Source organism: Rhinopithecus bieti, unplaced genomic scaffold (genome assembly GCF_001698545.2).
Source record: "Rhinopithecus bieti isolate Rb0 unplaced genomic scaffold, ASM169854v2 scaffold_1017, whole genome shotgun sequence".
NCBI lineage: Eukaryota > Metazoa > Chordata > Mammalia > Primates > Cercopithecidae > Rhinopithecus > Rhinopithecus bieti.
This window is the reverse complement of record NW_016803657.1, coordinates 4,115,614-4,129,545: the sequence shown is the minus strand read 5'-3', so window position 1 is coordinate 4,129,545 and position 13,932 is coordinate 4,115,614. Positions and strand designations below refer to the sequence as shown.

Here is a 13,932-nt window from a genome sequence, read left to right as displayed (position 1 = left end):
AAAGGAATCTGGAAGCCTCTCCTACCTGGCCCAGCGTAGCCACAGGGGCAGGTGAGCAGGGGAGGAACAGGAACCTGCAGGCAGCAGAGGGTGGCTGGACAACAGCAAAAGGAGCTCCCGGCAGCAGCCTCTCTGCTCTGGCAGGCCAGCCCTGCCCTGTTAGGAGGGACAGTGCTGGGGTCCGGGTGGGGCCGAGCCGGCGGGCACACTCGCTCTGGAATGGTCAGCAGGTGGCGGGACACGTCCATGTGCAGCTCGATGTTGGTGTTCTTCAGCTCCACCAGGCTGAGTCACATCTCCATCTGCTCCTTGAAGGCCCCGATGAGCTGTGCCCAGATCTTGTTCATCTGTATGTGGCTATCCTCCTCTGTGTCATGGGACAGCATTGGAACTGCGGGGAGGAAGGGAGCTGGCTGAACCAGGAGCAGTGCCACCTAAGTCAGGGTTGAACCCCATGCCCACCCACCAAGATGGTGTCTGGCTCACAGAGAAGCTCATGGATGGATGAGTGAATGGAGATGGATGGGTGGGTGGTGGATGGTGAATGGATGGAGAGAGAATGAATGGATAGTGATGGACGGATGGAGGCTGGAGGGTAGATGGATAGATGAGTATGAATGGTTGGGGATGAATGGATAAATAAATGGATGGATAAATAATGGATGGACGATGGGTGGTTGGGTGGATGAATACAGGGTGGATGGATGAGGATGTATGGTTGAGGATGGGTAGATGGATGGAAAAATGGATGGATGCATAGATGCATGGTGGATGGATGGATGATGGATAGATAGATGGATGACTAGATGAATGGGTAGATGGATGGATGGAGATGAATGGCTGGGAATGGGTGGATGATGGAAGAATGGATGGATGAATGGATAGATGCATGGTAGATGGATGGATGGATGAATGATGGATGGATAGATGGATGAGTGGATGAATAGGCGGATGGATGGAGATGAATGGTTGGGGATGGGTGGATGTATGAAAGAATGGATGGATGGATGGATGGATAGATGCATGGTAGATGGATGGATGGATGGATGGATGGATGGATGATGGATGGATGAGGATGGATGGATGGATGGATGGATATGGATGAATGGATGGGTGGATGGATGGATGGATGGATATGGATGAATGGATGGGTAGATGGATGGATGGATGGATGAGGCTGGATGAATGGATGGGTGTAAGGATGGATGGGTGGATGGATGGATGGGTAGATGGGTGAACAGAGGGTAAATGGATGGATGGGTGAGCAGGTAGATGTGTAAATAGGTGGATGGGTAGATGGATGGTTGGACTTGTGGATAAATGGATAGATGATTTAGAGGAATTTAAACCCCCTCTTTGCCTGGCTTGGGGTCAGGCTACCCGGATTTGAGTCTCAGGAACCCAAATAGTGTTGAGTCTAGACCAACCATCTCAGCTCAGACCTCACTTTCCCAGTGAGACACTCCCAGACCCTCGCTCTGGGCCACCTGCCACCTGCTCTGATGACACCCTACCTTCTCCTTCACAGTGCTCGGCACATCTATGATTAAGTAACATTTTGTGAAAAATGTTTCATATCTGTCTTTCCTGGTTGAATGGAAGCTCCATGGAGCAAAATCATTCCTGTTTCCCACAGTAAGTTCCTACCTAATAGTTGCCCAGCAGCTAATCAATGGTTTTCCCTGCCTGCCCCAGTAGACGGCTCCACCCTGGACATGCACAGTTTGTCCAGTCTGTTCCTATGACCTTCAGGGCAGTGGTCAAGAAAGAGCTGCCTTTTCCTTAAATGTCGAGCAATCTGGGGTTGGCAAAATAAATTATGGTGCATCCAGATGACTGAATCACTGCAGTCATTAAAACAAAGTTTTCAGGCCAGGTGCAGTGGTTCATGCCTGTAACCCCAGCACGTTGGGAGGGCGAGGCAGGTGGATCACTTGAGGTCAGGAGTTCCAGACCAGTCTGGCCAACATGGTGAAACCCTTTCTCTACTAAAAATACAAAAATTAGCTGGGCATGGTGGCAGGTGCCTGTAATCCCAGCTAAACAGCAGGCCGAGGAAGGAGAATCACTTGAACCCAGGAGGCGGAGGTTGCAGTGAGCCAAAATCATGCTACCACACTCCAGCCTGGGCAATAGAGTGAGACTCTGTCTCAAAAAAAAAAAAAAAAAAAGAAAAAAAAAAAAAGTGAGCTGGATGTGGTGGCACATGCCTCTAGTCCCAGCTACTCAGGAGGCTGAAGCAGGAGGATCACTTAAACCCAGGAGGTTGAGGCTGCACTGAGCTATGATTGCATCACTGCACTCCAGCCTGGGCAATAGGGCGAAACGTTGTCTCTAAAGAAAAAAAAAAGAATCCAACCCCCATTTACAAGGGAAGAATTAGAGCCCGGGGTCAGGGACACATTGAGGTAGTGGCCAGGTTGGAATTAAAGCCTGGGCGGGGCCACCAAAGCGCTCTCTGGAAGCAGGTTCTCAGACAGGGAGGGATAACCAGGACAGGGACATATCCTGGGAGCCCTGGGAGGGCGACAGTGCTGCTGCGCCTGCAGGGGGCGCCACGCCCCGCTCGGCCTACCCACCTCGGGCGTCCCGGATGCCGGCGTCACTTTTCTTCTTCTTTTCTTGCTTCTCAATTTTTGATTTAAGGTGCTGGATCTCCCTGCGCAGGTCGGAGATGACCTCCGTGTACTGCGCGATGCGGTGGGAGACGTTCAGCAGGTTGCGCTTCACCTAGCGGGGGCAGGACACGCAGCCAAAGTCAGACCCGGCAGGAAATGCCCCACGAAGGATGCGTTTGAAAGAATGCAAACATGCGTTTGTTATAAAATTCAACTAAATGCTATTCAGCCTGAAAACGGAAGGGAATTGGTCAGACATGGTGGCTCACACCTGTAATCTCAGCACTTTGAGAGGCCAAGGCAGAAGGATCACTTGAGCTCAGGAGTTTGTGACCAGCCTGGGCAACATAGCAAGACCCCATCTCTCTCTCTTTTTTTTTTTTTTTTTTTTTGCAAGACCCCATCTCTACAAAAAAATTTAAAATTAGCCAGGTGTGGTGGCTGATACCTGTGGTCCCAGCTACTCGGGAGGTTCAGGTAGGAAAATCACTTGAGCCCAGGAGGTTGAAGCTGCAGTAAGCTATGATTGCACCACTGCACTCCAGCCTGGGCAGTAGAGCAAGACTCTGTCTGAAAGAAAAAAAAAAAAAAGGAATTCTGAGAGTTGCTATAAGATGGATGGACCTCAAGGACATGCTGCTGAGTTAAATAAGCCAGTCCCAGAAGGACAGATACTGTGTATTCTGCCTACGTGAGGTCCTCGGCCAGGTGTGGTGGCTCATGCCTGTAATCCCAGCACTTTGGGAAGCCAAGGCGGGCAGACCACTTGAGGTCAGGAGTTTCAGACCAGCCTGGCCAACATAGTGAAACCCTGTCTCCACTAAAAAAAATAAAAATAAAAAAATTAGCTGGGTATGGTGGCACACGCCTGTAGTCCCAGCCACTTGGGAGGCTGAGGCAGGAGAATCACTTGAACCCGAGAGGCAGAGGTTGCAGTGAGCTGAGATCGCGCCATCACGCTCCAGCCTGGGCAACACAGTGAGACTCCATCTCAAAAAAAAAAAAAAAAAAAAAAAAACACCTACAGCCAGGCACGATGGCTCACACCTGTAATCCCAGCACTTTGGGAGGCTGAGGCAGGCAGATCACGAGGTCAGGAGTTTGAGACCAGCCTGGCCAGCATGGTGCAACCCTGTCTCCACTAAAAATACAGAAAGTAGCCAGGCATGGTGGCACACACCGGTAGTCCCAACTACCCGGGAGACTGAGGCAGGAGAATTGCTTGAACCTGGCAGGTAGGGGTTGCAGTGAGCCGAGATCGTGCCTCTGCACTCAAGCCTGGGCGACGGAGTGAAACTCCATCTACAAACAAACAAACAAACAAAAAACCCACGTACATGAGGTACCTCAAGTCCTCAAATTCATAGAGATGGAAGGTAGAATGCAGGATACCAGTGGCTGGGGAGGGGTGTGAGGAGTTATGGTTTACTGGGTGCAGAGGTCAGGCACAGTGGCTCATCCACCTGTAATCCCAGCATTTTGGGAGGCTGAGACAGGAGGATCACTTGAGCCCAGCAGTTCAAGACCAGCCTGAGCAACACAGGGAGATCCTGTCTCTACAAAAAATTGAAAAATTAGCCGGGCATGGTGATGTACACCTGTAGTCCCAGCTGCTTGGGAGGCTGAAGCGAGAGGATGGCTTGAGCCCAGGAGGTCAAGGCTGCAGTGAGCCGTGATGGTGTCACTGCACTCCAGCTTGGATGACAGAGCCAGACCCTGTCTAAAAAAAAAAAAAAAAAAGCCTGGTGCTTCAGTTTGGGAGGACGAGAAAGTTCTAGAAATTGGTGGTGGTAATGGTTGCACAAAGACGTGAATGTACTTAATGCCACTGACTGCACACTTAGAAATCTGAAGTCCAAACACCCGCGCCTTACCCAGGTCTTGATGTTCTTGGCCCTGTGGGCATACAGCAGTGTGGTCCGAGACTCCTCAAAGCAGGTGCTGGCTGGGCTGATGTGGGCAATCATCACCGTGCGGCTATTCCCGCCCAGGGCATCCTGTTCAGGGGGAAACCGCCAAGTAGGGGTTAGGGGAGCCTCAGAGCCCCACCTGCCCAGGGGTGCTGGCCCTGCCCCAGCTGTCACCAGGACTTGTGAGATTCCAGCTCCAAGCTCTGGAAAGGGCAGCTGCTGCCAGAACCCAGGGTTCAGCCCTCAAGGAGGTGACCGTGAGGATGAAGTGGGACCCGTTCCAGGCTCACCCCGTCTGACTTCAGCTCTGACGAAAGCAGATTGGACCAAGGGGTCAAGTTTACAGAAACATTTATTTGCCGTTTTATTGTTGTTGTTGTTTGTTTTTGAGATGGACTCTCCCTCTATCACCCAGGCTGGAGTGCAGTGGCGCCATCTCAGCTCACTGCAACCTCTGTCTCCTGGTTTCAGGCGATTCCCCTTCCTCAACCTCCCGAGTAGCTGGGATTACCAGTGTGTAATCCCATGCCTGACTAATTTTTTGTATTTTTAGTAGAGACAGGATTTCCCCATGTTGGCCAGGCTGGTCTCAAACTCCTGACCTCAGGTGATCCACCCACCTTGGCCTCCCAAAGTGTTAGGATTACAGGTGTGAGCCACTGCACCTGGCCTAGCGTTTTACCTATGTGTTAATTCGTATCCCACCTTGCTATGGAATGGAGGTGCCGCCATTCAACTCAGAATAAAGGGGAGTTTTCTCACGGTCAGAGCCCTCCATGATGGGGAGGCAGCTGCAGATGGGTGGTGAGCTCCCTGTCACTAGGGGTATGCAAGCACAAGCAGGACCATACTTTCAGGGGAGTCAGGCAGTGACTAGAGATGGCATCTACCGTGTTTTCTGGCCCTCATCCAGGTCTGGCCTCTCTCCTGGCTGGTATCTCCTGAAAGTGCAGGGTCCGCGCCCAGCCTCCGGGACCTGCAGCACCCACCTTCAGCAGGCGCATGAACTTGCTGTCCCAGAAGTTCACTTACCGCGCCCTTCTCGCTGAGCGCGTTGATGCAGTTGCCCAGGGCCACCAGCGAGCAGTTGATGTGCGCGCCCTCCTTCATCCTCTTGCCTCGGTTCTGTGTCTGAGCAGCGAGGGGCCAGGCTGAGAGGGGAGGTCTTAGTCCTTCCTACCCGCCAAGCCCCATCCGGCATCCCAGGGAGGGGACTGAGGCCCAGAGGGTGGAATAACACCACCCTACCCCAGCCCTAGGCGCTCGGGCTCTCAGGCACTGATTACACTCATGAACCCCCTGGGGATGGAGCATTCCGTGGGAGGAGCACTACGCTACAGCCACTGAAGCCACGATGCAGAGATCTCGGCAGGTGTTGAAAAGATACTCGGCGGGGCCTGGAATCCCAGCACTTTGGGAGGCCGAGGCGGGCGGATCACGAGGTCAGCAGATCGAGACCACCCTGGCTAACACGGTGAAACCCCCATCTCTACTAAAACTACAAAAAAATTAGCTGGATGTGGTGGCGGGCGCCTTAGTCCCAGCTACTAGGGAGGCTGAGGCAGGAGAATAGCGTGAACCTGGGAGGTGGAGCTTGAAATGAGCCGAGATCGCGCCACTGCACTACAGCCTGGGCAACAGAGCGAGACTCCATCTCAAAAAAAAAAAAAAAGAAAGAAAGAAAAGAAAATATACTCATCACTAAATGAGGTAAACACAGGCCAGTGCAGTGGCTCATGCCTGTAATCGCTGGAGGCTGAGGCGGGCAGATCACCTGAGGTCAGGAGTTCGAGACCAGCCTGGCCAACATGGTGAAACCCCATCTCTACTAAAAATAAAAAAAAAGCTGGGCACGGTGGCGGGTGCCTGTAATCCCAGCACTTTGGGAGGCTGAGGCGGGCAGATCACGAGGTCAGGAGTTTGAGACCAACCTGGCCAATATAGTGAAACACTGTCTCTACTAAAAATACAAAAATTAGCCGGGCATCATGGCACATGCCTGTAGTCCCAGCTACTCAGGAGGCTGAGGCAGGAGAATCACTTGAACCTGGGAGGCGGAGGTTGCAGTGAGCCGAGATCGTGCCACTGCACTCCAGCCTGGGCAACAGACCAAGACTCTGTCTAAAAAAAAAAAAAAATAGCCTGGCGTAGTAGTGGGCACCTATGATCTCAGCTACTCAGGAACCTGAGGCAGGAGAATCATTTGAACCTAGGAATCAGAGGTTGCAGTGAACCAAGATCATGCCACTGCACTCCAGCCTGGGTGACAGAGTGAGACTCTGTCTCCAAATCAATCAATCAATCAATCAATAAAGTAAAAACAGATCAGAGGGAAGTCTGTGCAGAACAGCTCCAGGATTCTGTTTGTTTTTTGACAGAGTCTCATTCTGTCACCCAGGCTGGAGTATAGTGGTGTGATTATGGCTCACTGCTGCCTCGACCTCCTGGGCTCAAACGATCCTCCCACCTCAGCTCCCTTAGCAGCCGGAACTACAGGCGTGTGCCACCATGCCCAGCTAGTTTTTTTACTTTTTGTAGAGATAGGGACTTGCTACGTTGCCCAGGCTGGTCTTGAACTCCTGAGCTCAAGTGATCTTCTTGCCTTGGCCTCCCAAAGGGCTGGGATTACAGGTGTGAACCCCTGTGCCCCGTTCCAACCCATTTTATAATAAAAATAAGGGTGTGTGCTTCGCCTGGGGAGTAGCCCTCTGAAACATCCTCATCCATCAGGCCCCTCCTCAGGGAGCACACTGACCTCATCTCCAAAGGGGAGACTGCAGCCCCCAGTCACTGCCCTTCATCACATCATCCTGTTTACTTCCCTCAAATCACTTAATTCAGTGATGGACTTACTCTTAGATATGTTGAGTGACTGATTTTCCACCTGCTCCCCATCAGAATTAAGCTCCAGGAGGGCAGAACCTGCCGGCCGGGCGCGGTGGCTCACACCTGTAATCCCAGCACTTTGGGAGGCCGAGGTGGGCGGATCACGAGGTCAGGAGATCGAGACCATCCTGGCTAACATGGTGAAACCCCATCTCTACTAAAAATACAAAAAAAATTAGCCGAGCATGGTGGCGGGCGCCTGTAGTCCCAGCTACTTGGGAGGCTGAGGCAGGAGAATGGTGTGAACCCAGGAGGCGGAGCTTGCAGTGACCGAGATCACGCCAGTGCACTCCAGCCTGGGTGACAGAGTGAGACTCCGTCTCAAAAAAAAAAAAAAAAGAAGAAGAAGAAAAAGAAAGAAAGAAAGCTCCAGGAGGGCAGAACCTGCCACGCTTGTTGGGCTTGTGTCCTCAGAGTCCTGAAAACCAGCAGGTGCCTGGTTCACAAAGGTGCTGTGTGCAGAATGGTGTTTTGTTGTTGTTGTTGTTGTTGTTGTTTTGTTTTTTGGAGAAGGAGTCTCGCTCTGTCACCAGACTGGCATGCAGTGGTGCGATCTTGACTCACTGCAACCTCTGCCTCCCAGGTTCAAACGATGCTCCTGCCTCAGCCTCCACAGCAGCTGGGATTACAGGCACCCGCCACCACGCCTGGCTAATTTTTGTATTTTTAGTGGAGACGGGGTTTCGCCATGTTGGTCAGGCTTGTCATGAACTCCTGACCTTAAGTGATCCACCCGCCTCAGCCTCCCAAAGTGCTGGGATTACAGGCGTGAGCCACTGCGCCCGGCACTGTGTGCAAAATGAATGACGATGCACGTACACGGGGAAGCCTCCGAAAGCAGCCGCGCTGGGGAAAATGCCCGCCTTGTGCGGCTGCTGTGGCAGTGGATCATTTTTTCCTTTTTTTTTGAGATGGAGTCTTGCTCTGTCGCCCAGGCTGGAGTGCAGTGGTGCAATCTCGGCTCACTGCAAACTCCACCTCCTGGGTTCAAGTGATGCTCCTGCCTCAGCCTCCTCGGTAGCCGGGATTACAGGCATCCGCCACCACAACCCAGCAAATGTTTGTATTTTTAGAAGAGACGGGGTTTCACCATGTTGGCCAGGCCAGGCTGGTCTCGAACTCCTGACCTCAGGTGACCCACCCGCCTTGGCCTCCCAAAGTGCTGGGATTACAGGTGTGAGCCACCGTGCCCGGCCCACTTTCCCTTTCTGTAATATCACATTTGAAATCAGAAAAAATAATTACTAGCCAGGCACAGAGGCTCATGCCTGCAATCCCAGTTCTCTGGGAGGCTGAGGCAGGCAGATCACAAGGTCAGGAGTTCGAGACCCGCCTGGCCAACAGGGTGAAACCCCATCTCTACTAAAAATACAAAAATTAGCTGGGCATGGTGGTGGGTGCCTGTAATCCCAGCTATTAGGGAGGCCGAGGCAGGAGAATTGCTTGAACCCAGGAGCCAGAGTTCACAGTGAGCCGAGACCGTGCCATTGCACTCCAGCCTGGGCAACAAGAATGAAACTCCATCTCCCCAAAACAAAAAAAAATTTAAAATCAGCCAGGCGTGGGAGGTTGAGGCTGCAGTGAGCCCAGATCGTGCCACTTCACTCCAGCCTGGATGACAGAGGGAGACTCTGTTTCAAAAAAAAAAAAAAAAAATTACTAGCATTTCTTTTCTAGGGTGTGGGTTTTAGAGTCACTGGGAGTGTGATTTGAAATTGCCTTCAACTACTTATCTCAGACGAATCTCCCAGACTACATCTCAGCTTCTTTATTTGGCGAAAGGGGCAATAATCCCAGTGTCACAGAGCTGTGGTGAGGCCGCCCTAGGATAACGTGTGGAAGAGGCCAGCACGGAGCTAGGCTGGGGAGGCGAGCAGCAAGCGTCCAGCTGTCACTTCTGTCAAGCGGGAGCCAAACCGGGCAGGACACAGCTGCCAGCGCCAGCCAGAGCCCAGGGGTCACGAGTCTGTGTCACAGTGTTGGGGCCTTTTTTTTTTTTGAGACAGAGTCTCACTCTGTTGCCCAGGCTGGAGTGCAGTAGCGCAATCTCGGCTCACTGCAACCCCCACCTCCCAGGTTCAAGCAATTCTCCTGCCTCAGCCTCTGAAGTAGCTGGGGTTACAGTCGCCCACCAACACACGCAGCTAATTTTTGTATTTTTAATAGAGATGGGATTTCACCCTATTGGCCAGGCTGGTCTCGAACTCCTAACCTTGAGTGATCCGCCCACTTCGGCCTTCCAAAATGCTGGGATTATAGGCTTGAGCCACTGCACCTAGCCGGGTTGGGGACTTTCTTGGAGACCTTGTGCTCTGGAGCAAACTCATTTGTGAGTTCTTTTCTATGTAAAAATAGTCTGTGAGAGCCAAGCACCCCCAAACGCAGCCCACCTGGCCGCTGAATGTATGGCTAAAACATCAAGGCCCAGAGAGGGGCCTCGGCCTCCCAAACACATAGCAATTTGGAGCAGAGCCAGGACGAGGATGCAAGGTCTGGACTCCCTGCCTGGTGCCCCCTGCAGAGCCAAACCCCAGGAGGCTAGTCTCTGCTTGTCTCCAGAGGACACAGCCAAGCCCAGCTAGGCCGGGCCGGCCTCCTCGCTCCTGCCCAGGCCGGGTATTGTTTCCGCCTTCACACTCAGCTGTGTCTGTAGGAAACTTGTCTGCGCCCCCACCTGTCTGAGTCTTTTTGTCTTTTTCTTTCCTATAAACTACTGCTTTGACATCTGGGGCCTCGACCCTGGAGGGACAGGTCCTCCCAGGGCTAGTCGGTTCCTAGAGGCAGTAGGTGGCTCGCCTGTGGGCACACCTTTCATCTACAGAGTAACCGATCCAGAGCCCACGCCCCCACCCCTCCTCTGTGGGGCTCTCACACTCGGCCACCATCTGGCTGCCCTCGTCACCCAGGGCCAGTTACCAGATAACCAGGGACAGCCCCCAGGGCCTGGAACCTGCTGAAATTACCCAAACAGCCAACCCTAAGCCTGTGCACCCGGCCTCACCTGCTCCTTCCTGCGAAAGCCACCGTGAAGGCTCTCCCCTACGTCCCCCTCCTCCTCGGCCTCCTTACCATTCTGGGGCTCTCACCCACATCCCCCTCCTCCTCGGCCTCCTGACCGTCCTGGGGCTCTCTCCCACATCCCCCTCCTCCTCTCCCTCCTGACCGTCCTGGGGCTCTCTCCCACATCCCCCTCCTCCTCTCCCTCCTGACCGTCCTGGGGCTCTCTCCCACATCCCCCTCCTCTCCCTCCTGACTATCCTGGGGCTCTCACCCATGTCCCCCTCCTCCTCTCCCTCCTGAGCAACCTTGGCGTGTCCCTGTGTGGCCTGTGGTGTGTCCTGCCCCATCCTCTCGGGATCAGTAACAGGCAATCTTTTCCACGGCAGCCATCTCCTGATCCGCTGGGCTCACTGCACCTCAAGTTTCCTACTAATTCTCTCTATCTTAGAGCAGCCGGAGGCTGGACCCCTGGCCCGGCTGGTTTCAGCAGCCCCAGCACCAGGGGAAGGGCCAGGCGCCGTGCAGGAAGTGACCGAATGAGCAAAACAACTCAGCAGTCACTCAAACGCCAGCGAGACAAAGTGCTTTGTGCGAACACTGGAGGATAAATATCACAGCTGCGGGAGGCGAGGTTTGGGGCCAGGCTTCCCCAGGTTCAAAGCTCGGGTCCTCCCACCACTCCATATCATTGTGCACAGTGAGTGACATCGCCCCTGAGTCACAGCCTCTGCGTCGGGAAACAGGCACGGGGCCACCGCCTGGTTCTGCACCAACGACTAGATGTTAAGTGCCTGGTGTGTTAAAGGGGCATGGACATGTCACTTCTTTTTTTTCTTTTTTTTGAAATGGAGTTTTGCTCTCGTTGCCCAGGCTGGAATGCAGTGGTGCAATCTTGGCTTACCGCAACCTCTGCCTCCCAGTTCAAACAATTCTCCTGCCTCAGCCTCCCGGGTATCAGGGGTTACAGGTGTGTGCCACCACACCCCACTGATTTTTGTATTTTTAGTAGAGACGGGATCTGGCCATGTTGGCCAGGCTGGTCTCAAACTCCTGATCTCAAATGATCCACCTGCCTCAGCCTCCCAAAGTGCTGGGATTACAGGTGTGAGCCACTGCGCCCAGCTGAAAATGTCACTTCTTGATAATGTCCTTTTTATCCTGACACCACCTTCATCCAGCCACTTCTCTGTCCTTGGCCCTAGCTGGGTCCATCCCTTGAGAAATGCTCAGGCCATGGGGGCAACAGACAGTGAGCACAACGCCCACCCTCTGCGACAGGTGTGACCAATGACAGATGAGCCAGGGCTTAGGGGAGGGGGTCGGCGCTGGTCCCCAGCAGTGGCGATGAGCTGGGCCTGCAGCCACCTCACACCATGGTGAATGTCACCATCCTCCCACCAGCTCTGCACACACCTTCCCCACAACCGGAACATTCTTTCTTGTACCCTCAATCTCCTAATGACCCTGACACCCACCACCTCCACCCCGTTCCTCCTCTGGGCTCCTGTGGCCTCTGTGCACCCGGAATCTTAAAGCATGTGCCTCCCTGTGCCATCATTCTCTGCTCACACGTCTGTCTCCCTGGGGGGCTCTGCACTCCTGGAGGGCGAGTCTGGGTGCTGTCCGTCTTTGTCTCGAGTGTCCAGGAAGGGCCCGGCAGGCAGGACGCCCTCCGTGAACACTGGCTCTGTGGGCTGCCTCGCCCACACCTGTCGAGGATTCATTCACTCACCAAGCAACTAGCAAGCATCGCCTCTGGGCCAGGCACTGTTCTAGGTGCTGAAGATGAGGCTGGAGGACAGACAAGGTCCTGCTCACAGCCTCAAGGGGGACAGACACAAAGTGAGTAATTACCATGGATTTGAAAAGGGTGGAGGCATGTCAGAGTGACTGGCAGCAGCCAAGTGCAGTAGCTCATGCCTGTAACCCCAGCAGTTTGGGAGACCGAGGCAGGAGGATCACTTGAGTCCAGGAGTGTGAGACCAGCCTGGGTAACATAGTGAGACTCCATATCTCCTAAAACTTTTTAAAACTTAGCTGGGCATGGTGGCATGCGCCTGTGGTCCCAGCTATTCCGGAGGCTGAGGCAGGAGGACAACTTGGGCCAGGGAATCCGAGGCTGCAGTGAGCTATGATCATACCACTGCATTCCAGACTGGATGACAGAGCACATCTCAACAAACAAACAAACAAACCAAGAGGGACTGGAACCTGGGATGCCCGCTCCGAGCCTGCCATGTCCACCATGAAGAGCTTCCCCGCATTCACCTCCTCCGCCAGGTCTGCGCTGCAGCTCCGCTGTTGCACCGTGACCTGCAGCACGGCGTGGGAATGGGACGATGTCTTGTTGGTGGCCGTGGGCTCCTGTGTGTGCTGCCGGTTGCCTTTGGTGAGGAGCTGCATGATCTGAGGACAGAGGCAGAGGCAGGCGGGAGGCCAGGGGCGACATATGCCCTCGAGGAACACCTGGGCAAGAGAAGGAACTGTGGGGCCCCCGTGGCCGGGATGCTTACAGCAGGACCCTGTCAGATAGAAGCAACTTCTGGTATACAGCAAGAACTGATTGATTGCCGGGAGCGGTGGCTCACGCCTGTAATCCCAGCACTTTGGGAGGCCGAGGTGTGTGGATCAGGAGGTCAGGAGATCGAGACCATCCTGGCTAACACGGTAATCCTATCTCTACTAAAAATACAAAAAAAGTAGCCGGGCGTGGTGGCGGGCACCTGTAGTCCCAGTTGCTGGTGAGGCTGAGGCAGGAGAATGGTGTGAACCCAGGAGGCGGAGCTTGCAGTGAGCCGAGATCGCGCCATTGTACTCCAGCCTGAGTGACAGAGCCAGACTCCATCTCAAAAAAAAAAAAAAAGAACTGATTGATTGAGTTGACTTGAAAGAAATGGCAGATCCCTAACACTAACACTCGCACTGCCCCCTCTCCTTCTTCTACCCGTGGCAGACATCACCAATGGATTACCCACCTCTTCTCCAGAGCCCAGAGCAGCCCCAGGACCCTTTTCAGTACAGAACTCCAGCCAGTTGTATTGATTTGCTGGAGTTGGCTGATGGACTGAAACCCATTTGCCATGCAGGCAGCTTTAAAAATCATGCCATTGAGCCTCTGCCGGGCACCTACTGTGTACTATCCTCAGGCCAGGACTATAGAGTATATATGGAGAGAAAAGTGATACAGTTGTTGTTATTGAAGAACAGAGCGGGCCGGGCGCAGAGGCTCACACCTGTAATCCCAGCACTGTGGGAGGCCAAGACGAGTAGATCACGAGGTCAAGAGATTGAGACCATCCTGGCCAACATGATGAAACCCCGTCTCTACTGAAAATACAAAAAAATTAGCCGGGCGTGGTGGCATGCATCTGTAATTCCAGCTACTCAGAAGGCTGAGGTAGGAGAATTGCTTGAACCCGGGAGGCAGAGGTTGCAATGAGCCAAGAATGCACCACTGCACTCTAGCCTGGGCAACAGAGCAACACTGCCTCTCAAAAAAAAAAAAAAAAAAAAAAAAA

At 53.5% G+C, this 13,932-nt stretch overlaps 1 protein-coding gene across 1 annotated transcript in view; it reads right to left on the bottom strand.

The window, feature by feature from the left end:
* Positions 1 to 290: 290 nt before the first annotated feature.
* Positions 291 to 13,932, bottom strand: part of LOC108542368 (kinesin-like protein KIF19) — a 28,168-nt gene continuing 14,526 nt past the window's right edge. Inside the window, 6 exon segments of the mRNA XM_017892357.1 lie at positions 291 to 391; positions 2,580 to 2,730; positions 4,493 to 4,615; positions 5,518 to 5,563; positions 5,565 to 5,659; positions 12,626 to 12,820. Of these exon segments, the coding sequence (XP_017747846.1) occupies positions 291 to 391; positions 2,580 to 2,730; positions 4,493 to 4,615; positions 5,518 to 5,563; positions 5,565 to 5,659; positions 12,626 to 12,820 (711 nt within the window).